The sequence below is a fragment of the Halichoerus grypus genome, chromosome 5, assembly GCF_964656455.1.
Source record: "Halichoerus grypus chromosome 5, mHalGry1.hap1.1, whole genome shotgun sequence".
Taxonomy (NCBI): domain Eukaryota; kingdom Metazoa; phylum Chordata; class Mammalia; order Carnivora; family Phocidae; genus Halichoerus; species Halichoerus grypus.
In genome coordinates, this window is record NC_135716.1 from 33,645,437 (window position 1) to 33,671,187 (window position 25,751).

The 25,751-nt window shown below is 36.5% G+C and overlaps 1 protein-coding gene across 3 annotated transcripts; it reads right to left on the reverse strand.

Moving 5' to 3' along the window:
* Nucleotides 1-232: 232 nt before the first annotated feature.
* DCAF13 (DDB1 and CUL4 associated factor 13) lies at nt 233-25,715 on the reverse strand. Of its 3 annotated transcripts, XM_036120153.2 has the most exons (11): nt 25,408-25,715; nt 22,342-22,541; nt 21,661-21,768; nt 17,613-17,702; nt 15,616-15,771; nt 11,634-11,711; nt 9,679-9,761; nt 5,786-5,950; nt 2,483-2,618; nt 1,099-1,262; nt 233-414 (listed from the first exon to the last, which is right to left on the reverse strand). In XM_036120153.2, exons 1-11 carry the CDS (start codon nt 25,475-25,477, stop codon nt 327-329), a joined length of 1,338 nt encoding a protein of 445 aa, XP_035976046.1. In that variant the 5' UTR covers nt 25,478-25,715; the 3' UTR covers nt 233-326. The 3 variants fall into 3 exon arrangements, with proteins under 3 accessions (XP_035976046.1, XP_077928280.1, XP_077928281.1); XM_078072154.1 differs by lacking the exon at nt 11,634-11,711 and having other exon boundaries at nt 25,408-25,714; XM_078072155.1 differs by lacking the exons at nt 21,661-21,768; nt 22,342-22,541.
* Nucleotides 25,716-25,751: the final 36 nt, after the last annotated feature.

The window sequence follows — 25,751 nt, forward strand, 5'->3', positions numbered from 1 at the left end:
GAGCTGTTTGGTCTTAAATGTAAATTCAAATGTACAGTATATCTATAATAATAGATCAAAGAGAAAGTGTATCTGCAATTTCTAACAGTAATAAACATGTTAGCTAGCAAATACTGTATTCTTCAATGAAATAAGAAAGCAGATCAAGGATAAAATGTTGGATAGTCTTATCAACCAGGCCACCTTTCCGGACAGTTTTTCAGGGTAGTGTTCTACACATGTAACTGAACTGTTTGTTATTGTTCTAAAGCCAGTACTTTATTTGCAGTCTGCACATCAAAATGTAACAAATAATTATTCATCAGGATTGGTAGGAATACCAAGTATTATTTCACAACTGCCACTATGTGTTTCTTCTTCTCTGACACAATTGATACAGATCCAGGCTTGCTATGTTTGAGACGATTCACCTCCCTAGAAATAAACAAAATAAACATAATTAAACGTAAGCACGTTTATGAGAAATCACCTTAACCAAAGAAAGCTTTCTTAGAAAAACCACAGTCTTTTCTTTCACCAGAAAACTCCTTATTAAAAAAGAAGTTTTCACAAGGAGATTGGGTAAAAAGTAGCTAGAGATCAACTCTGTTTAACTTATTTGCTTCTTCTCTTATCACATAACGATGTCCTATTACAAAGAGAAGAATATTCTCCTGGGAAAATGGTAGCGAGAGCTCTGTCTTAGATCCAAAATTCTATGATGGATAAAAATTTTTCTAACATGTTTCAAGAAATGGATGCTATGAGTTCTTTGCATTCTTTCACTTGGAAAATAATACCTCTTAATTCCAGCTTCATTAGAAATCATTTTTTAAAACATTATTTACAATAGTTTTTTTTAGTATGAGCAGAAATGTTTTCTTATTTTGATTGAATTCATTTTTACTGGTTGCCCTTTAAACATAATCTCAAAAAATAGGTAATGGAAATTCCCAGATAATCATTGCTTCCCCTTCAGGGAGTATCCAAAAACATCTCTACTGTGTAACAGCACATAAACTATTCCCTCAAAAGGCAGGTTTTTGTTTATTTCCAGCGAGCTAAGAGGAGAAGTTAGAAAAGGGTACTCAGAGAGAAATCAAATGCCCCAAATCATACTTCCGTCGGCGAGCTTCCTTCATGATGCGCTGTTCCTGGATCTGGCTGTAGATAGATTTTGGTAGATGCCGGTGACGAGCAATGCGTTTTATATGAGGATGATGTTGAAATTTCTCTTTCAACTTCTGGTTATAATCTTTGGCTGCTTTTTCTCGTGATGTAAGCTGGAAAAATGCATTTTGATATTTCAATGAATGGTTTGTTCTTTTTCTTCATATAACAAAGCTAGGAAGCACCGTTTGTCCCAAAAACTAAACTTCTAGGACATGCAACCAAAACTGCCAATGTAATTCTACCCTTTACAAGGTTATGTGAGTCATATCTCTGCAAACACTGAATTTCCTTTTAGGCTGTATGCCTCCAATGTAGACAGATGCCACCAAGTTAAAATATCAGTGCTGAGGGAGTAGGGCTATGTGGACCACTGAATCGGACCTTCTCTGGGCATAAATAACAGAGAAAAAGCTCCTAAAATAATCCCTCAACATTTTTCCATAAAAATAACTACTCAAAACGAAAACAAAAAGTGTTCAATTCTGTAATGACAAGGTCTTGTTTAACAAATGTTAAGGATGATATGATTTAGAGGAACTTGTAATGATGAACTGAAACCTAGGCATAGTGTAATACTTACCAATCATTAAGCCTAAAATAAAATTGTCTTTAATTACTGTTTATCATATCTTGATTTTCTTACTGGGGCTAAGTAGAAAATAACTCATATTTAACCTTTCCTTTTTAAACTCAGTATTTGTTGCTGATATAAACACTCATATTTGATACGTCTCATGTTTCTGCTATTTTTTTGATGTTTTTCTAAATGTCTCATATTTCTGCTATGAAACATGAGACATTTAGGATAACACCAAAAGAAAAACCAACCATAACCCCAACCCAGAGGTAGCCAGCCAATGATAATATGTGTTATATCTTCACTGAATCTTTTTTATAGCCTGAAGCTTTCTGTAATTTTTTTTTAAGTTAGTGTTTCACTGTTTTTGAAATTAAAAGACCTCCCAGGCACTTGCAGCCTTTGATGTGCCGGATTACTATTCCTTTAACAGAAGAAACAGGTATTCTCAGTTCTAACCTTCTAGTCTCTACACCTTCTCTCCTTATCTCAAGAAAAACACAAAGAATCAAGAAGGCTCAAATATTATCAAACGTTTTAATTAACAAAGGCCCCTGAAGGTGCCTGTGACATGAAAAAAGTAAATCTCAATACAGATTTGTCTATTTTGTTGCTAACTTATTTCTTTTTATCACAATTATGCCAGTTTGATCAAAATACTTAAAGAACTTCAAATAAATTCTTTACAATATAATAATACCCACTAAATTAGAAACTAGTTTTATGATAATGAAAGAAAACGAGTTCTCTTACCACACCCAATTTTTCAGAAGCATTAGCTTTCCATAGACGAATGTTCATTTCATCAGATCCACACATAATATATTTGCTGTCAGAAGTCCATTTTACACAGATAACATGTTGCATTCTCTTTGTGTGATAGACTTCCCTAAAGAAGAGGAATTAAGTTAAAATTAGGATTTTGATATAGATTTTCTTTAACCACTGCCCATCAAGTATCAGGATAGCACTTCTGAGTCTGAAGAGAGTATAAAAGGGAAATTCAAATTAATTTTTTTTTTTTTTTTTTTAAGATTTTATTTGACAGCGAGAGACATAGAGAGGGAACACAAGCAGGGGGAGTGGGAGAGGGAGAAGCAGGCTTCCCAAAGAGCAGGGAGCCAGACGTGGGGCTCGATCCCAGGACCCTGGGATCATGACCTGAGCCGAAGGCAGACGCTTAACGACTGAGCCACCCAGGTGCCCCGAAGCTAGAGTAATTTTTTAACAATAAGAAATAGATTGTCTCCTCCCTCCAAATCAATACAGGTCAATAATCACTTTTTTTTTTTCATTTTACTGGAGAATAAAATAAATGTAATAGCATTCAAAGAGCACATCCTGATATGTTGATCCTAATGTCTGATTTTTGTTTCAGTCAAATTGTTTTAAAAAGCTTGCTTAATTAAAGTGAGAGTTGATGATTTACATGTGTGAACAGAAAGGGAAGGCTATAGAAGTATCTGATGAGTTAAGAATCATTTTATAAATGGAAATGTAAAATATCGTACCTATTTGGAAAGGCTGTGAAACATGTTAAGTGAATTCACAGAAGATACTATATTGGGAAAGTGTTAAGAAGAGCATTAAAAAACAAGTAAAAGACGGGGTCAGGAAAAATAGAGACTTTTGGAGAAATGAACTTTCCATATCTGGGTTAGATGATTCAAAATGCAGACTTGAGAGAAAGGAAATGAGCCTGGCCACTCTGCACAGTAAAAGAAAACCCACACATGATGACCAGATCAAAAAGAATTTGGATTTATAAAAAATATCTGAGACACACTCACGAAACTAGTCTTTTACACTGTTTCTAACGGGTATGTTTCGAGCTCTTGAGTGAACACGTAGAGAAACCCTAAGAAATGTATTTCTAAAAGGTGAAGGATGGTTAGAAAGAACATCAACTATTAAAATAAAAACATGATAGACTGCATTTTTCCCCCCTCTCAATTATCTGCTTTTACAAGATTCATTTTTCATAATCTCTACCTATTTAAGCGGCCCTTCTTTTCTTTAGCAATATAATATATGTATGTATGTATTTATTTATTTAAAAAGATTTTATTTGTCAGAGAAAGAGAGAAAGAGAGAGAACACAAGCAGGGGGAATAGCAGGCAGGGGGAGAAGCAGGCTCCTCACAAAACAAGGAGCCTGATGCAAGACTTGATCAGAGGACCCTGGGATCATGACCTAGGCCAAAGGCAAACCCTTAATCAACTTAGCCACCCAGGCATCCCATAATGAATTTAAATGACAGGAAATTCAGGGTGCCTGGATGGCTCTGTTGGTTAAGCGTCTGCCTTTGGCTCAGGTCATAATCTCAGGGTCCCGGGATGGAGTCCTGTGGCGGATTCCCTGCTCAGTGGGTAGCCTACTTTTCCCTCTCCCTCTGCAGCTCCCCCTGCTTGTGCTTGCTTGCACGCTCTCTCTCTCAAATACATAAAATCTTAAAAAAAAAAACAAAACAAAACAAATGATAGGAAATTCATCAGGCTTTAACCATTAAAAATAATCTGTTGATATATGAAACCAGTCAAATCCATGGTTAGTTCCTTAACCAAAATAGAGCCTCCTTAATGGTAAACTATGCAGAGTTCTTAACTTCTAGATATGTTTATATGCGTTAAAGATTTACAAAAGGGGGGCGCCTGGGTGGCTCAGTCGGTTGAGCGGCTGCCTTCGGCTCAGGTCATGATCCCAGGGTCCTGGGATTGAGCCCCGCGTCGGGCTCCCTGCTCATCTGGGAGCCTGCTTCTCCCTCTCCCACTCTCCCTGCTTGTGTTCCCTCTCTCGCTGTGTCTCTCTCTGTCAAATAAATAAAATCTTTAAAAAAAAAAAAAAGATTTACAAAAGCTCACTAAAAGTTATACTATTAGGAGATACCTTTTAAAAACTTAAATTCTTTACTACACAAATTATTCCATGTGAATGCAAGTAATTTACTAGTTTGCTTAGTAAATATTGAAATAGCAATTAAAGTCTAATTTCATTTTTTTAAGCTCTCAAATTAGTAACTTTATTATTTTTTTATTATGTTCAGTTAGCCACCATATAGTACACATCATTAGCTTTTGATGTAGTGTTCAACGATTCATTAGTTGTGTATAACACCCAGTACTCATCACAATATGTGCCTTCCTTAATACCCATCGCCCGGCTACCCCATCCCCCCATCCCCCTCCCTTCTGAAACCCTTGGTTTGTTTCCCGGAGTCCATAGTCTCTCATGGTTTGTGTCCCTCTCTGATTTCCCCCCTCTTCAGTTTTCCCTCCCTTCCCCTATGGTCCTCTGTGCTACTTCTTATGTTCCACATATGAATGAAACCATATGATAATTGTCTTTCTCTACTTGACTTATTTCACTTAGCATAATTCCCTCCAGTTCCATCCATGTCGATGCAAGTGGTGTGTATTCGTCCTTTCTGATGGCTGAGTAATATTCCATTGCATATATGGACCACATCTTCTTTATCCATTCATCTGTTGAAGGGCATCTCGGCTCCTTCCACAGTTTGGCTATTGCGGACATTGCTGCTATGAACATTGGGGGTGCATGTGCCCCTTCTTTCCACTACATCTGTATGTTTGGGATAAATATCTAGTAGTGCAATTGCTGGGTCATAGGGTAGCTCTATTTTTAACTTTTTGAGGAAACTCCATACTGTTTTCTAATTTCAAATACTGACTTATTGTAGTTTTTAATAATCTATTAAAAATTTACTTTAGAATTACATTTTACCATTTTAAAGTCTTTCAAAGAAAAACAGTTTAAAAATAAAGATTATTCAAAGCACTGGCTGTGCTATTTGATGTTTGTAATGAACTAGAGCAGACCACAGAACAAACCAGAACTACCTGTTAAGCAGATGAAGGCAAAGATCAGAGGAAATACCACTTGTATCTAAACCCAATCACAAGTACCATATACCACCGCTGTGATTACAAAGTTAGTCCACCATATACACATAACCAAACAACCTTTCAAAAAAGGTAAATGATGATCAAGACAAGAAAACATCAATAAGAAAAAATAGTTTACTGGTAGTCACATACCTGCTTCTACTTTTGTCCACAGGAAAGATACGAATAGATTTATCAAAACTAGCAGACACAAACTCTTTCCCAGTGGGAGAATAATCCACATCAAGCACCGCAGATACATGATCCATATGTACCATTACAGGAGTGTCCAGTGCACGCATATCAAAAGTATACAAGCTGTAAATGAAATTTTGATTATTCCATACAAATTTCTATAAAGAAACATATGCAGTACTAAGAGACACTAGGGAAATTAAGACCATTAGCTAAATAATGCACACCTAAATATATAGCTTTTTTATATAGCAGCAAGGGATAGGGAAAAATATTACCAGCTTTTATTATTCCTTAAGATTACACTTACACACTTCCATCCTCATTGTAGAAAATGTGAAACTTTCAAAAAAGTACAGAGTACAAAGCTTACCTTCAATTCCACCACCCAGAGAAACAACAGTTAGTGCAGTATAATTACTTCTAATCTTTTCACTATGCTAATATTTAAATATATACTTTTAACAAAATTTGTAACATTGTATAAAGTTCTGTATTCTGATATTTCATGTAGCATATTATAAACACTTATGGTTGCATACTTAAATGAGTTAAAATAACTTATAAATTATTTAAAAATTTAAATATATTTATTTATAATTTATTAATAAAAAATTTCCAACTTTCAATTTTAAATAATTCTTAAATTCCAATATTTGAATTTTTGAAATTCAATCTTTAACTGAATGGGACAAATTCAATTAAATCTGGACAAACTCCTGCAAGTGAATTACTAAGTCCAAAAGCATGAGAACTTTTAAGGTTTTTGAGTTGACAAGTCATTTCCAACAAAGTTCCACTCCTGTCGGTGATATATAAAAGTGACTATGGCTTTTCAAAGGGTGTTTTAAAATTAGAAAGCTATACTTCGTGCACAGCTGGTAAAAAAAAAAAGGAGTTCATTATTTTCAAGATTTAAAAATTCTTTTTTTTTTTTTTTAAGATTTTATTTATTTATTTGACAGAGAGATATAGAGAGAGCACAAGTAGGCAGAGAGGTAGGCAGAGGGAGAGGGAGACGCACGCTCTCCGCTGAGCAGGGAGCCCGATGCGGGACTCGATCCCAGGACCCTGGGATCATGACCTGAGCCGAAGGCAGCCACTTAACCGACTAAGCCACCCAGATGCCCCAAGATTTAAAAATTCTTAATCAACAGCTAAAATAATAATGCTTCAAATGAACCAATGTGCATAACCGACAACAGTAACACAGCATTACTGTAATCAAGTTCCTAACATTACAACACTTCAAAATGCTAAGATTACGGAGCAAAAGTTTGAGGAGAAACCAGGTATCTACATAATTTCAAGGTAACTCTCCAAAGATTAGTGTTAATTACAAAAGGAAAAAAAATTGTAACTTTATAGTGCAGAAACTTGCCAGATACCACCTTAACTAAGTGATCAAGATTACCACCACCAGTAATAAGACAAAGTGACATCATGTACCCCTGAAGTGATGAGCTAAGAAGGGCACATCTGTATTGTGGTATTCTTGCAAAAATTGTATAGTCTCAATCTAATAATGAGAAAACATCAGTTTAGCCCAAATTAAGGGCAGTCTACAAGGTAAACTAACAAGTAAATCCTTTTCAAAAGTACTAAGGTCATCAAAAACAAGGGAAGGTTGAGCAACAGTCACAGACTGAGCAGACTAAGGAGACATGACAATTAAATGCAATGTGGAATCCTGTGTTGGATTCTAGAACGGACAAAGAACATTAATGGAAAGACTGGTGATGGAGTAAAGTCTGTAGTTTAGTTAATCAATGTCAAATGTATTGTACCAATGTTAATCTCTTGTTTTTGCTAATTGAACTATGGTTACATAAGATGTTAACCTTGGGGGAAGCTGGCTGACAGATACTATTTTTGCATCTTTTCAATAAGCCTAAAAAAATGTTTAAAAAATTGACCTAACACTTAAAGAATACTTTTTAACATCATTACTATGAAAAATCACTCATGGTATTGGTAAAATATCCCAAATGACACAAAATTCTCAAGAGACAAGTCACTGTTGGTGGCGTTGTTTAAATCTCCCAACATACACAGGATGGTCAGCCAATGTCATACTGATCTTTGAGGTTAAACTTCTGAGTTGACAACTGCTTTATATTCATTGTCTAGAGCAGTGGTTCTCAACCAGGTTTTCTTTGTTTTAGCACATTGTGATTTGTTAGTAAATTCTGTTAATCTCTACACAAGAAAAAGGTTAAGAACTTATTCAAAATCTAAGTAAATCAACCCATTTGAATAGAAAATGTTTACATAAACAAAGTTTCAAGTTACAGGAGTCTTTAGGGATTATCTATTTCAACCCTATTATCTTACTGATGATGAAACTATGGCATGCAGTTAGTTTACATGACTAAGTCCAAATTTTTACAGCGGTTACTTGGGTGGGTTTTAAATTCAGAATGATTAGATTATTTGGTGGGCAATAAAAGAAAATACAAAAAACCATAGACTACCAAGGCAAGATCACTTTCAAGTAAGAGCAATTACGGTAGTCTAACAGCCTTCTTACAAGGGATGTGCTTTTTGTTTCAGGTGTCATATGAAATTCTTCCCAAGGCAAGAACTGAGAAATCCCAGAGATACTCTGTAAAAAGGTATCTTGCCAAAAGAGCTAATTAGAACAAACTTTAGAAACCTTAATAAGGTTGGTCAGCAAAACACTATTTTATTACCTTTAACTGGAATAAGGCCATTTAATTTCTAATCGTTCATAAAGACTTAAAGGCCTTCAACTAATTTGGTTGGATATTACCACCTAATGAGAATCCAACTGAGCATAAGTAAAGAAAGTCATAACAGATGTTTTTAGTTGGTACCACTAAAACATCATGTAATAAATCCTATTTCTGAGCTAATTTATGTTTTCATAAATAATGACAGTGGAAAGAACAAAGAATTTAAATGCCAAAGATCTAAAGTTCAATCCAGTGACAAACTTTCACCTTCTCAAAAAAACATGTATTAAGAATCTACCATATGCATTGTACTACAACAAATGCTTTGGATTAAAGAAAAGGTAAGACACTCTTTCCTCCCTAGGGGATTAAACTCCCAGCTTTAACACCCTCATGTCTAAAGATAACATACATGTCCTCCTATCTACCTTACAGGGATACTGAGAAGATAAAATAAGACAGCCAATGTGAAATGCCTCAACAAGTTTTAAGGCAATATATAAGGGATCATAAAATTCCATCTACGTCAAAAATGTAAGGCTGCTAAGTCACTTTGCACGGAGTCTATAAACATTAAGGTAAAAATTGAAACTTTATTTTTCCTTTTGTCTTACTGAAGTTAATAGTGATGCTGATAACATGACTATATGAATATCAGCTATGTGAAGAACTACACATTTGGTAGGCAAATATTTTTAGTTTCTATTAAAACATGTATGGTTCAGTCATTATTTACATGGTACAGAGATCAGCCAACTTTTTCTGTGAAGGGCCACATAATAAATATTTTTAGCTTTGTGGGCCATGTGGTCTCTGTTGCAACCACTCAACTCAGGCATGGTAGCACAAAAGCAGCCATATTCAACATATAAATGTGTATCATTATATTCCAATAACTATGTACAAAAACAGGCAGCAGATAGGATTTGGTCCATGGGTTGTAGATTACTGTCTCTGGTCTGTATCACTTTGAAAACTGAGAATATTTTTCTAAGAAGCTCTTTTCCCATTTGGGAAATACATTTACTTTAGCAAAGCAAGTGACAATTTTCTAATATTTGAAGGACTATTACCTACGAAAACGTATTAGTAAGATTTATACAACTGAGCCACTTCACATAGAAACCAGTAAGTTTTAAAAAGAAGAAAACTTACTTGTAATCTTCATTTGCTGCAGTAAAAATGAAAGCTTCCATAGGGTTCCAACAAATTGTATTTGTTCTCATATCTAAGATGACCTGAGAAAGGAAGAATACACTAACCCATTACCATGAAATCAATTCCCTCTCAAATGGATAAGTCTCCCACTTCATTTCCTTTCCTTTTTTTAATTGATTTAAGCAAATATTTAGTAAACACCTGTTATGTGCACAGTACTCAGTTCGGGGCAACAGGAAAAGAAATCAATCAATCATTGTTTCCAGAGTACATAGGCTAAATAGTAAATACTGAAAAGTACAAAAATGCTTAATAAATGGTCCTTCAACCTCGAATAACTTATAGTTTAGTGAGAAAAATGAGATATATGTAAGAAAAGTTAAAATACAAACAAACAGTAAATGATTAAGTATCAAATTGGGGGCAAAATTAACAGTGATTTTAGGGTTAAAGAAGAGAAGAAAGGTTTCAAAAAAGACAAGCATGATTTGAGCTGACCTGGGAAGGACCAGCATATTAGTGTTCTCAGCAAGAACACTACTGGCATTTTGAGTAGAATAATCTTTTGTTTGGTGTAACTGTCCACTGTAGATGTTTAGCCTCTCAGGCACATGTCCACTAAAGGCTAGTCTCTAAAATGTCTCTCCCACATTTCTAAAAATATACCCCTTGTTGAGAACTAGTAAGTGTAGGAGAGAAAAGATAGAAGACACAATGACAGCCTACTATATAGAATAAAGAAATGAGAGAAAATAGTATCTCTACCTCCATCAAGGCGACTTGCATGTGACAAACCCTATTTAAATTTTGTCTTACTGACTGAAACAAATATATCAATGGAATGCAAACTGGGACCAGATCTGGAAGGCCTTGAAAGCCAGGCTATAGTTCTTTTCTTCAACTAAAAGTAATGGAGCACCATTAAAAACAGAAAATGTAAGGGCAGAGGGGGCAGAAACTACTATTTATTAAACTAGATTTCATCTTAGCATTTGGCTAAGTGGTTAAAATATCATGTTTTATTCTCACCAATGTGCTGGAAAGTAATTATTAATATCATTTTACAGGAGAAACACAGATTAAGTTGCCTGCTTAAGGTCTAACACCAAAGTTCATGCAGGATTGGCCCACTATACCATGTGAATGAGTGAAATGATTAAAATGGTACTTTGGAAAGATCATCATTTTTATGTAGTTCAAACCTCAATGAATATACTCTACTTCTAATATTTTCGAATTTACTACATGTAGTAAAAATGGTTGAGAAACAACAAAAATGTTAAAAGCATTTCTTTCACATGTGGACTATCACAATGGACTTGTGGCACATGAGCAGTGTCTAGGCCCTTCTGCACTCTGAGTTGGAGCACTTGAAATCAACTTTATCCCCTTTCACTTACAGGGGCACTCCTCTCTTTACTGACAATACATCTGTCCCTCTTGAGAGTCAGCTTAAGGTTGTTTCAGCTTTGGTCTCTAAGTCCTGGAATGACTGCCTTAAAACTGCTGGGAGATGTGTCACCTTGAACAAGATAGTGCCTATCTAAACAAAACGTCAACAATAGTATCCATTAGCATGTAATTAAACAAAGCTGGTTATGTGAATCCATTACAAAACATTCTAGAACAGAATACTGTATGTCTTTTGAAAACCATGGGGTGTGAAGTAATGGGATGCAATACTTAAGAACTTTGAGCTCAGTAAGTACCAATTTGGGTGCCTAAAATTTACTGGCATTATGGAAGATATGAAGTTGACTAGGATATAGAACTTAGTGAAGATTTAAGGGTCTCGAAAAAGCAACAGTGAGATGAGAGAATGCCATTATAATCACTTTGGCTTCTAAGAACAAGCCTGTGAAAATATTTAATTCTGAAAAAAACATTTGCTCCATATTTTTTTGTCACTCACTTCATAAAGGAATGCATTAACAATTGTACTTGAAACTCACCTTTTTCAGGGGAGTAGACTGCCTCATATCATATAGTACTATATTCCTGTCAGAAGCACAACTTCCCAAGAGAAATGTCTAAAAACAACAATCATCAGTTAAAAGCCAAGCTTGGCAGCAAACCCTGTCCATTCAAAGAACAAATGATTCAAATGCCCTTATTGTTTATGTTTAAGATACAAAGTTATAATAATATCAAAGTCCATTTTTAAGATAGAACAATGAATCACTCATAACCTCAGCAACCTAAGTCAAGTATTTTCATTGCTAAATGCCCATGAGTGTATTTTACATGTCAATGATGGGAGTGTTCAGATAATTCAGTGTTCTTTTTATAACAGAACATATTCTATTTATCCATTCTTTTTTTTTTTTTTTTAAGATTTTATTTATTTGAGAGAGAGGGAAAGATAGAGAGTGAGAGAGCACAAGCAGGGCCAGGGACAGAGGGAGAAGCAGACTCCCCACTGACCGGGGAGCCAGACATGGGGCTCGATCCCAGGATACCAGGATCATGACCTGACCCAAAGGCAGACACTCAAAAGCTGAGCCACCCAGGTGCCCCTATTTATCCATTCTTCAACTTAAACAATCCTAGTTTTCAGTATTATCACGAACACTTCAACAAACATTTTCATAAATTCAAATCTTCTTTTTCTAAAATTTCAGTAATGGATTACTGAGTCAAAAGTATGAACAATTTTATGGCTTTGATATTTAGGACAAATTGTTTTCCAAGGAGCTGTATCAATATACACTGCAGTGTGGAAATATGTCAGTTTTACTGCAACCAGGAAGCATTAAGGTAGTGGCATTTAAAAGTTCATATCTGTACAGAAATATTTTCTAATCATATAAACTATTGATTTTTAATAGTTAAACATTTCCTCATGCTCATTACCTTTGTATAAACTAAGCCTGTTCTTTGTCCAACTGTTTAATTGCTGCATGTATAAACTAATTTTTAGTTACCAAGAGATTATCATGTTAGATGGTATAAGAAAATATCCTGATATCTAAGTTTTACACTCTCAGAGACCCAAAGCTGGTAAAAGAGAAAAAAGATTAAGTCAAAGTAGCAGGGTATAAAATTGTTTGTATGAACTACTGGAACAGGAGGTGCTGCAGTTTGACATGAGTTTGGCCTTGTGGTGCTGCTGAGAGGTCAGCCAGTCAGAGGGCACCCTTCCTGCCCCCAGCACATACCCCCCTGCAAGTATTTAATTTACTTTTAAGTCAGTTATAGTGTCCAAGAGGCTGATATAAGTAACCCCTGGCTTTATGTTAAAACAAGCCCTCTACCTACCAGCAGGACCTGAGTCCTGCCATGCCTCCTCACTCATGGTTCCTGACACTTAATAACTCCTGGCTTCTGCCTATCACTTCCTACTGCAAGCTTAGGAAGAAGAGTTATCTACTACATGGCTGTATGGCCAGCTAACTACTACTGTATGTGTGTACACAGTCCAAATAAAACATCATAAAGCTAATGCTACAATCATGATCTCTTGTCCAGTCCTTTCCAAAACCTTCCTTTTTGGGGTGCCTGGGTCGTTCAGTCAGTTTAAGCATCTGCCTTCAGCTCAGGTCATGACCCCAGGTCCTGGGATTGAGCCCCGCATTGGGCTTCCTGCTCGCATCGGGCGGGCTCCTGCTCGGCAAGAAGTCTGCTTCTCTCTCTCTCCCTCTTCTTCTGCCCTCCCCCACAATGCTCATTCTCTCTCCCCCAAATAATAAATTCTTTAGAAAAAACAAAAACAAAACAAAACCCAAAACCTTCATTTTTAAATCACTTCCTCTGAGACTTTCCCCTAGTTAGTGACTCCTCTCAATCTTTCTTGGTTTCTCATTATGCCACCTCAAAGTCTGACTAGGTTCCATTTCTAAAAATAAAGACTTTAATCTGAGCAAAGCAAAAGATTCTGCCTAGACTGAAAGCCGACTTTTACACTATAAAATGTGGCAATGCTCAGCATAAAACTTTTGGCTTTACCAAAATTGTAGGCTTCAGTATTTTAACAGAAAATTAACTATTCATGATTAGAGGAAACAAATACACTCCCCACTTGTTCACAGCAACATGCCCTTCCCATTAAGTTTTATAGGGTAAGAGACATGCACACCATTTGCTTTTACCACTCAGTTCATAAGGGTAATAATAATAATAAAAAAAACCCATACAGCTTAACAAATATAGTTGTTATACAGGCAAGTTTGAAAAACATGGTCACTAGGTCATCACTAATAACTAATTATGATTTTTGGAATTAACCATCAGCTCTTCTGACACAGGTGTTCACCAAAATAGAGAAGCAAAATACTGTTTATCCCTCAGAGAAATAGGAATCAAATTCTCTCTGTTCTGTTTATTTTTTTAATAGTAATAACATCATCCTAAATTTGGGTAGCATCTTTAAAAAATATTCACATAGAATTCATCATGTTTTACCCTCATGACAAACATATAAAGTACACTGGAAGATGTATTTAATCTCATTTTAAAAATAAAGAAGCAAATATAGAGAAGTGTGACTTGTATAAGGTCACTGCCAAGGTACACTGGCAGAAAATACAGTTCCAGTTTAGCTCCACACCAAGTAGGACACAAAATGTTTCTACAAATTGCTTGTGTTTGTAGCCTGCTTCTGCCTAGGGTCACCTTGGCCTGGCTCTGCTTAGCTGGCCTGCCCCCGCCCCCCATGCCATATCTCACTTCTACAATCAAAAGGTGATGGAGGATGGAGTGAGGAAGATACAGTACAGATACTCTAGACCAAGGGTCAGCAAACTTTTTCTGTAAAGGACCAAAGAGTAAATATTTTAGACTTTGTGGGCCATTGTGCTGTCATAGTACAAAGGCAGCTACAAACAGTATATAAATGAAAGGACATGGCTGTGTTCTAGTAAAAATGTGATTTATAAAAACAGGCAGTGGGCTCACGAACCAGTTTGCCAACCCCTGCTCTTGACCTATAGCCCCTCCCAGAAGTGTGCAGGTAGGTATGTGCTGCGGGCAGGAAGGATGCCGTCTGACCTCTCAGCAGCACCACAAGGCCAAAGTCACATCAAACTGCAGCACCTCATGTTCCAATACTTCATATAAACAATTTTATACCCTGCTACTTTGACTTAACTTTTTTCCCCTTTTATCAGCTTGGGTCTCTGAGAGTGCAAAACTTACATATCAGGATATTCTCTTATACCATCTAACATCATAATCTCTTGATAACTTTGAAGATTAGTTTATACATGCAGCAATTTCCTTTTCTTTCTGCAGGAAGAGGCATCTCTACTGAGTCTTTTGGACAATGAGTTCATCTATTGTTATGTATTCAGAAATAGCTCAGGGGAAGGTCTTAAGTAAGGGCTAGCTTAGCCTTTAGGGCAGCCTCCTTTCCTAAATTCAGACCTCAATAAACAATAAGTAGAGTTTAATCTCCAACTCTTCCCTCAGACCTCGAAGGACTTAGGAATCACCATATCAGACATCTGAGCAAAGAAAAATATAACTATCATCAGGCAGTATAGTAGTAATCGTGGATATTATTATAGATCTTTAGTGCCCTTGTCACTTACAAATAATTAAAGAAAACAATGCTCAATGCCTCTTCTGACCTCGATGAGAGTTAAGAAATGAACATCTCCCCAAACATACAATGATGCAATCTGTGGAACATGAGCACTGAAGGCATGAGTAAAACCGTTCACAGTACAGTATTTGCTTGACTTCTACTCCTAAGAGCACATGCACACACCTTCCTTTAATGCTACGTAACACTGGTACATGGGGCTAAACTGTGCGCAAACATGTCAAGATTGACCAAAGGTGTCAGAACTCAGATATACTCTGGAAAACTAACCAAATGTCAGAAGCCCACTAAAATTTAAACAAATTCTTATATCATACACTCAAAAGCTTCCTAAACAGAGCTGAAATTATTAAAGAAACAACAAGCAGAAGTATTTCAAAAAGCAGCATTACCTCAATTGGGTTAAATTTAACACTACTTATACTGTCGAATCCCCAGGTCATTGAACATACAGGACTTGTTCTTTGTTCATCCCAAATGTCCACTTGCTGTCCACATGTGGCAAAAACAGCTTCTTTCCAGTGATGATCAATTCCCGTATACACTGTCTTTAAGAGCAAAGATGTTGTTTTAGATGGGTCTTTTTATCATTAATATTTCAAATCTGCATATTTTAAATATATTTACCCACACTCTCATTTTTTTAAGAAAATCCCTGTTTACAAAGAAACTCCTTTGAAGCCTTTACTTAAAGACTCAGTAGAGCATATGACTCTTGATCTCAGGGTCGTGAGTTCAAGCCCCACACTAGGCGTGGAATCTACTTAAAAAATGAAAAAAAAAAATAAAGGAGAGACGAACCATGAGAGACTATGGACTCTGAAAAACAAACTGAGGGTTCTAGAGGGGAGGGGGGTGGGGGGATGGGTTAGCCTGGTGATGGGTATTAAAGAGGGCACGTTCTGCATGGAGCACTGGGTGTTACACGCAAACAATGAATCATGGAACACTACATCAAAAACTAATGATGTAACGTATAGGGATTAACATAACATAATAAAATAAAATATATACTCATAAAAAATAAATAAAGGATAAAACAGTATGATAAAAAGTAATGATTCCTATCACACATTCTAGGAATAAAGAAAACTGTTAACATGGATGTATTTAAGTTTGAATACATACCTGAAGTAATCCCTAAATCATCACTGGGTATTCCAGGATCTTGCAAACAATTAATGAAATACGGAAGTAAGGTCTAAAACACTCAGTTCCACATTTAACATATGAAGTACTGATTCCAGGACAAAAACACCGAAACCAACAATTGGATTAAAATTTAGGGGGAGAAATAAACCTGGCAAGGATGGATGCTAATACTGTTAAAATCAGTAAAATCTCATAAATTTGGTATTATCCATTTAAAAGATGTGATTGATCTATTCAGGGCCAGATTAAAATCTGTCTTTATACTATGTGGTAAAAAATGTTTGCAAAGCAAATTAAAAGGAAATATTTAGCCAACACTTTAGGCTTTTAAGAACCCTTAGCAGCATCCGCAGGCTTCCAATTATATTTTCTATTCATGAAAGCAAGTCTGACAAACTTTTCCACGGTAAGAATTAATCCCCATTACCACAGATATAGGGGTAAGACGAAATATTTCAAAAATATTTGGAGCTCCTAGAGAGAAGACATTTTCAAGAATGAAGCCAATTTTGTTTTAGGAATTACTACTTTTTTTTACCACCTACAAATTATTTCCATCTTATACTCATGCCCCACCTCCATGTGCCTTTAAAAACATTTACAATTTCTTGAAATCTGAAAAGCAGAACTTAAATATATACCAACATAATACTAAAATGATAAACTGATTTTAAAAACGCATTTATTTAAAGATTAAATCTAACTTTAGAAGTTCGCTTAATATCAAAATGTAAGCATTATGAAACATGGGTAAAGGCCATATGATCTGAATTACACTTAAGCTATAATTAACCATATCATCTGATTTGCAGAATAATGTTCTAAGAAATGTAAATGAGATTTATACAAATAGCATCATATTATAATACCTCTTCGTTGCCTAAAGGGTTCTTTCAAGTAAGAAATTCTGAGCTTTGTGTAAGATCTATGATAATATAAATCAGAGAGAAGCCGAAGCATTATTTTTCTTATAGATTTCCTCCCATGGACTTACCATAGGAAATGTTTCATTGAATCCTCCAGCTAAACACAGAAACTGAACCCAGTAAAATGAACACCAAAGACCCATTCAAATTCTTTAGCTGCAAAACACCTTAACTGCATTAAATATTGCTTAAAATAGGTCAATTATTGCAGCCTAAAGTCTCATTTACATCTTTTTTTTTAAATTAAATTCTGACATAATTTTAAGAGAAGAATTTTAATAGACAAAGTACAGGTCAATTTATTTCCGTACCTTTCCTAATATTGTATGCAATGGCTCCTCCTCTTCTCCATAGCTCGGTCCATCCATTTTCCACTGCTTCACAGTTTTGTCATCACCAACCTCGAAACATTAATGATTCAGATGATAATGAACTACTGTTATTAACTGTAAACTTGATAACATATACATCATATTATAAACATCTCTAATTTAAAAAATACATATCCCATATCCTTCCAGTACTGTATTTGTTGATGCATTTATGTCCCACCATGTTAGAGTACGGTATAGTATAGATTTGTGACAAATACACAGGAGAGATAAAATTAAAAATAAGATAGTGTAAGTCAAGCAAAAGGAGAGTAGAAACAAAGGTCATAAATATTGCAAGAAATTGCTTACTGTGATAAGGATGGCATTTCAAATTAGGGGAAAAAGTGGATTATAATAAAATGGTATTATGATACCAAGTTAGTCATTTAAAAAGTTTGAAGCAATCTGATACCTGACATAAATATAAAATTCCACATAATTTTAAATGTAAAAAATTAAATACAAAACATAAAAATAGTAGACAGAAGTCATTTTTATTGCCATGGGTAAAGCCCTTCTTTGCATGATATAAGACTCCAAAACTATTAAGTCAGTGTTTTCCAACTGTGAAATGCAGACCTCTGAAGGACCCTGAGAATTTTCCAGGGGTCCATGAGGTCAAAACTATTTTCATAATGTTGTAAAGACATCATTTGCCTTTTCACTGAACTGACAGTTGCAGCAGATGGTAAAAAAGCCATGGTGGGTAGGACTGTTGGCACCTGAGCCCAAATCAAGGCAAGGTAACAAACATGGTAGTTTAGACTTGGGCATGTGGCAGATACATTCAAGATATTAGGTGAAATAAGCTGCAAAACAGAATGCACAATATAACTTAGTTTAGGGTTAAAAACATAAAATAATCATATACAGGGCATGAACAATTGTATATATACACCAAACCACTAGTTTTAACTGAAAGGTAGAAATACAGGGTATGTTAACTTTCTAGCTTACGTTTATATTATACACAATCTACATCTACTTTCTAAATAAAAATATTAACAAAGATATATATTTATCTAGGAGAGGAGTGTAAATTTAGTTCTTTCCTTACAGCAAATTCAAAAAGGGAAACCCTTTCTGCAAAACAATTCATAGTGCCCATGATATTAGAACAGGTAAGTGATTAGGAAAGAAGTTTTAGTACTAAGGTCAGACAGGAATTTCTTTTGTTGAGGATGCTAACAGAATCCTTAACAACATCCTTATAATAGACAAAAAGTATTTAATAGGGCTATATCTTTTTTTTTTTAAGATTTTATTTATTTATTTGAGAGAGACAGAGAGAGAGAGAGCATGAGAGGGGAGAGGGTCAGAGGGAGAAGCAGACTCCCTGCCGAGCAGGGAGCCCGATGTGGGACTCCGGGATCATGACCTCAGCCAAAGGCAGTCACTTAACCACTGAGCCACCCGGGCGCCCAATAGGGCTATATCTTAATAACAACCTGAATCTGAGCTATTGGCATCATACCAAAAACTCAATATTGGAAACCCATTACTGGGAGCTAGTAAGATGTAATTCAGGTACTGAGGTCTTCGCTAATCTGGCTTGACCCACTGGAATTTTAGCATTTATGAAAGACAGGATAAATTGTCATTGAGAATGTCTACCCTAAAGACTGCTTCTTTCGATCAAGCTTCTGATAGTATCTGCAAGCCCAAGACTGAATTCCCTTGTAATCGACTAAGCTACTCTACACAGTCTGTTGAGTATAAGCCTTAGCAGATCCATCAATCCTGAGAAAGGATTAACGTTTTGTAGAAATGAGGAGCCAAGCAATATATGCCTGGCCAGAATATCTTATCTCAAGGCTGAGTAAGCTGAAGAAAGACCTGTTGGTGCCACAAATTGAGATACAGTAGATGTTATTTTGCAACATTGTATATCGAACATTTTTTGAAACATTAAGTGCTAAAATTTGGCCAACAAGTAGTTTTCACATGTCTTACCTGAAGAAAGGAAGTGAATAGTGAATATGAAATATTTTTCAGCCTTTATTCATTTTACGCGTTAAAAAAAAAAAAAAAAAACTAGCCAGGAAATCCTCTGGCTGGGATATTAAACTAATCAATATATCCAAAAGAATAACCAACTGGAAGTGCAGTTATAGTCAGTCTGCTCCAACTTCCCACCCAATTCCTTCTATAACATACTGTATACAGGGTCATGAAGGTTGTTTAAACCCCTTTAGTGAAAAATACCTGAATTCCCTGCCAAGTAGCCTATTTCGGTTTTTGACAGCGAGTAAGTCTGTCACTACACGGAAACCAAATCTTTTAACATTAACAACTATTCCTAATGCTGCTATACAGAAAAGTCCATTTCTTCTTTCACACGACAATCTTTCAAATATTTAAAGGTTTCCCAGAAGTCATCTCTTCCCTTTGCTATGCCTTTTCAATCTACCTTGGCACCCAGCATGCTACTCAAGATTTACATGGTTGATTAGTGTGTAGGTATACACAAACTGCTATATATATATATATAGGTCAAAACATATGAAAGGATAGACACCAAACTGCCAACAGTGGTAAAACTGAAAGATGAGAATCACAGGACCTTTAACTTTCTATTTTTTACAGGTCTATATTCCTAAAATATTTCTTTCAGTCTTCATCCTCATCATCCTTTCTAGAAGTTCACACAACCAATGATCCTTTCCTCCTGAGACATAAAGCTCGTTTACAGGGTCTTCTAGCTCTGGCTACTCCCAGAGTTTTCCTACTTCCTAGGAGCAGGTATTCCCCAAGGCTATTTCTTTGACATTTCTGGATTTCTACATTTTCCCTGTCACTTTCCCCCAATTATGCCATACCATGGCTTCAATCATTATTCCTGTACTGATGATACCAAGTTTAGTTCTGACTTCCTTCCTCAACTCCAGACCTACATCTGTAAGGGTCTGATAGACCTCTTCACTCAGATAGCCCACTGTAGTCCAGTTCATCATACCATATCCTTCCCATTCCCTCTCTCCTCTAAAGTTTCTGACACTCTTGACTTCCCCATTTCTGGAAGGAAAAGGAATCTTCCTATACACCCCTCAGTTGCCACGCCTGTCACACCGCCAAAATGTTTCTAAACCTAACAACTACTTTCCACGGTTTTCCCTCCCTAGCACAGACTCATTATTGCTTACCCAAATTATTAAAACAGCCTCCAAACTGATCACTTACTGCTGTCAAATTAATTACCCCAAAGCACAGCTTAGATTCTTTCATTCCTGTTACAAAACTTTCAATGAACTTGAGCAGGTATTTGCACACCAATGTTTATAGCAGCATTATTCATAAAAGCAGAAAGGTGGAGACAAATGTCCACTGATGGATGAATGGATAAACAAAACATACGTCTGTACAATTAGAGTAGTATTCAACCATAAAAAGGAAAGAAATTCTGACAGCTGCTACAACATGGCAGATGCACAGAAAAAGAAAGTGAAACAGTGGTTACAAAGGGTTGGGGGCAGAGGGGAATAAGGAGTTACTGTTTAATGGACATGAGTTTCAGTTTGGGAAGATGAAAAAGTGGTGACAGTCACACAATAATGTGAATGTGCTTAATGCCACTGAAATGTACACTTAAAAATTATTAAAATGGTAAATTGTACATTCTGTATATATTACCACACACACAAATACTTCAAAAATTTACTACTATCTGACAAAGTACAAATTACTCATCTCCAACACTGAAAATCTTCCAGAGTAAACAACCTTTCTAGCCTTGCCTTGCATTAATCCCACTTCTCAGTGTTCTACAGAATATTAATTCGATAACATGTTAAGTATTCATTTAAAAAAATCAAGAAGTATGAAGAAGGCTGGAGTATATAAAGAAAACCAGGACTTTTCAAGGCTTTAAGAAGTGATTTTGGGTTGTGAAACTCCAAAACTTGGAACAAATAAATGAATTCAGAAAACATTAGCTCAGTCTCACACGTGTTGAAAAGAGTTAATGACTTAATTGCATTATACTTACAGTAAAAAAAGAAGTCCCACAAAAGCGAGTACATATTCCTCGTACAAAACCTTCATGTGCTTGTATTGTACGGTTACATTTTCGTTTAGTCAAGTTCCAAATTCTAACCTATGGTAAAGCATACCAGGAAATTTTAGTGAACTATAAACATAAAATGTTCAGGCGCAGGAGTACTACGTTCCAAGAAAAATAAATTCACACTGAAAGGGCTATGAATCACTCTACCAGATTGCTAAAAACAAAATCCTCTAGTTTAAAATACTGTGCTGCATATGGATAGTGTATCAACAAGCAAAAAATTCAATCTGTTAAGTACTCTGTTGATACTAGTTTAAAGTGTTTCAAAGCTTTTTCTTGCCAGAGTGGAAATAAGTGTTGAATCATTAATAACATCCTCTGTGGAAAAAAAAAAAAACCTCACCAATACCTTTACTACTGTAAACATGCTTGAGCCTTCAGCTCAATTAAGCCTTCAGCTGCTATGTTTCTAATTTCTGAGGCTTAGATGAGAAACTACTGTAGTTTGTAATTCAAACAGAATTCATTCTTGAGAATTAATAGAAAACAGGACATAGAAAAATGAAATCAAATCAATTAAAATCCACAGTAACGCAAAACTAAAGAACATTTGCAACACAACTATTTTTAGTTTAAAACAGCAATGTTTAGAATGACACTTGCCTCTCCATCACATGCCCCAGACAGGACAGTAGCCAGGCTCTTTGGATGCTTTGCCAAGCAATTGACTCCATCTCGGTGACCATCCAGAGAAGCAAGGAATGGTTTTGCAAATACCCGTTCCAGTTTGGTAGCATTTAAAGCTCTTACGTATTCTCGTGGGACCTCAAAAGGATGTAAGGTAGGATCATAGTTTCTTGGAACTGAAATAAAAATGTCTCCTCTTAATAAAATAAAATAATTAGATTTTAATATTTCCTGTGGTCTTCCTCAGCTAATTATTCAATTTGTTACCCAATAAGCCTTTGTTAGGAACACTGTTCTATGCCTAGCACTGTGAAAAATACAAAAGCAGATGACGTTTTACTCAGAAACCTTTCCAAAACTACCGGAAAATCATGGAATGCATACATCTTGCAAAATAATTAGACCCTACATATAATCTCAGCTTTTCCTTTTACATGTCTGACTACATTCTTTAACTGGATTGTAAAGCCTTCATGGGCAGGGCTTTCACTACATTCTTCACTTTACTACTTATGCCTAGCACAGTGCTTGGTACAAAACAAATATATGACAAATGTTTACTCAACCGAACTCTAAGCTCCTTTTGAGGCAGGGAACACTTAATCTCCAGTGCTAGTCACTATACTGATAGGCATACACTGTTGTGACTATGATTATAGTTACTTTTTATTGAGCATTTCACACATTTGTTTACTTACTTAAAAAAGTTTACCATGTCCCAGGCACTGTTCCAAATACTGTATATTAATCATTTAATCTCCACAGCACCCTATGGGGTAAGTTCTATTACTATTTCCCATTTTATAGCTGGGAAATTGAGGCACGGAGAGGTAACTTGCCTATGAAGTGATAAAGCCAGGATTCAAAACCAAAGCAGTCTGGTTTCAGAATCCATGTTCTATTAACTATTATGCTATGCTGCCAAACATGTTGTCTCAGTTAACAGTTGTGCTCAGGAAATATTTCTAAGCACACATGTCTAAAAAACCCTTAATGTTTAAAAGTAAATGCATTATCTTACCCCACATCTTCACCTTGCTGTCTTTTAATCCTCTAACTCCCTATTAATGGTACTATATCCAACATTCAATCAAAATTTACAAGGAAATAACACCTAAACACCTAAACAAGAATGAAAGAATAAAAAAAGGTAACAAATGGAGTGCCTGGGTGGCTTATTTGGTTAAGCAGCTGACTACTGATTTTGGCTCAGGTCATAATCTTGGGGTCCTGGGATTGAGGCGCGCATTGGGCTCTGCACTCAGAGGGGAGTCGGCTTGAGATTCTCTCTCTCTCTCAAATAAATAAATAAATAAATATCTTTAAAAAAAGGGGGGTAACAAATGTCTTCCTTGATTTATGTTTTACAGAGCTCCTAAACTTCTATTTTTCCATTTTGCTATTAAAACTTCCATCAAAGGTGCCTGGGTGGCTCAGTCAGCTAAACGTCTGCCTTCAGCTCAGGTCATGATCTCAGGGTCCTGGGAATGAGCCCTGGGACAGGCTCCCTGCTCAGCGGGGAGTCTGCTTCTCCTTCTCCCTCTGCCCCTCCCCCTGCTCATGCTTGCTTTCTCTCAAATAAATAAATAAATAAAATTTAAAAAAAAAAACCACTTCCATCAGAAACTATAAAGAAATAGGAAGATATAGAAAATAAGACATTCAATAACATCAGATGATGAATAATCTCCTAACATGGAGAGTCTACGACCAGCCACTCACTCACTCATTCCTTCCTTCAGACATTTACAAAGCAACCACTATGTGCCAGGTGTTGTCTAGACACAGTGGATATAGAAACAAATAAGATTCTTCCCTTCTACACAAGCTCAGTCTGATGGAAAGGACTAATAACCAAAATAATCATGAGACAATGTGATACACACTCTGACGTTAATACAAAAATGTGATCAAAGCATAGAAGAAGGGTGCTTTAAATGGCTGGGGGGGGCAACTACAGGGAATAAATATGCAAAGATTACTGTTCAGAGGAAGGAGCTAAATTGAGTAAGGGTGTGTGCCACAGGACATCTGAAAGAGAAATGTCTGAAATGTACTCAGATCTCCAAGGGTAAATGTAAGCTACTTGCAAAGAAAGTAGTAACTAGTGAAATTAGAGAGGAAGATGGGACCAGAGGTTCAAGAAGCAGGGATGATGTCAGGTCCAAACGACATAACCTAATTTGCATTTTAGAAATATTACTATCTTGTTACCTAACCTGTAAACATCTTGTGAACAGAGGCCACATATTTACCTCTCAGCATTACTCATATATATGTGGATAATCTCTACTACTCAATCAAAATACTGAAATATCATCCGAGCCTCATCTTCTATGGCTTATCCCCCTTACTCAAACTCCGAAGACATGGCCCTTCCCTTATGCTTTATCTTTATTCCTGCCTTAAGGCCTTTGTTATTCTCTTTTCAGACATGGGTAGTCCCTCGTCATTTAGATATTATGATCTATAAATGATAAGCAGTCAGGATGCTAATGGGGGAACAGACCAGTAAATAAGAATAATAAATAAGACCAATAAATAAGACTTATTAATTTCATTTTAGCCATTTTCCCCATCAGACTTCTGCACAAGAGTTTAGAAAATCGATGGCTTTACGTTTCACCTTTGTCTCTTTCCACATTTAGAAGGACGTAACTGTAAGAAGTAAAGTGGCCGAAAGTTCGAGAGGTTTAAAGAAGCCTGTTAAATCCTTGAATTCACGAGTTTGGCTTTCACGTTCCACTTCTCAACAACTGGAATCTGAGAAAAATCAGAGAGCAGCAGCTGGAAAGGGGAAGGCGGAAGCATTCCAGGTATGACCAACTTTCCCCCTTACCACTAGAAAAAGTTCTTCAAAAACGGCCTTGAAGAGAAGTTACCTGCTACCCAGTCCCGCAACGTCCTTATCTGTACAAAGTTAGCCTCGGCAAAAGGGAACAGGGCAAGAACCAGACTGGAGCGCCAGTGTGCCCCCAGCTTTGCTCCGTGGACGCTGAGGCCACACTCAAGGCGGGCAGACTCCCTAATAACTTGTCTCACCTCTTTGTAAGTCCAGCTTGGTTTCGCGGACATAGTTGTCCGGGTTCCGGCTCAACATCTTCACCTTCATTTTGCCGGCTAGTTATCCCAGACCACCCAAGCCTTTCCTCCGAGTTCGGGTTACCCCCGCCTCCTCAGGCACATGCTACTTCCGCTTCAATACTACTTCCTGTCATGTGACTTCCACGGTGTGGAAGCCAGCCGCCTCAGCAGGACCCTGCGGCGCTCTGTAGTTCTGCCGACCGAGGTTGGCCCGAGGTGGTTCTTAGCAGTGCTCTCGGGTCCGCTTCCCTCGGCCCGAAACTGCCGCAGCTGGGGGCGGAGCGGGGCGGGGAGGGGGGCGG

Bases quoted from the DNA above. Each gene is read 5' to 3' on its own strand.
- DCAF13 (XM_036120153.2), bottom strand. From the start codon at position 25,477: ATGAAGGTGAAGATGTTGAGCCGGAACCCGGACAACTATGTCCGCGAA. The intron at 15,772-17,612 runs GTACGGAAATAA...TTGCTCTTAAAG, and splicing joins TGCATACAATATTAGGAAAG to ACAGTGTATACGGGAATTGA. The intron at 9,762-11,633 runs GTGAGTTTCAAG...TTCCTTTCTCAG, and splicing joins AGTCTACTCCCCTGAAAAAG to GTCATCTTAGATATGAGAAC.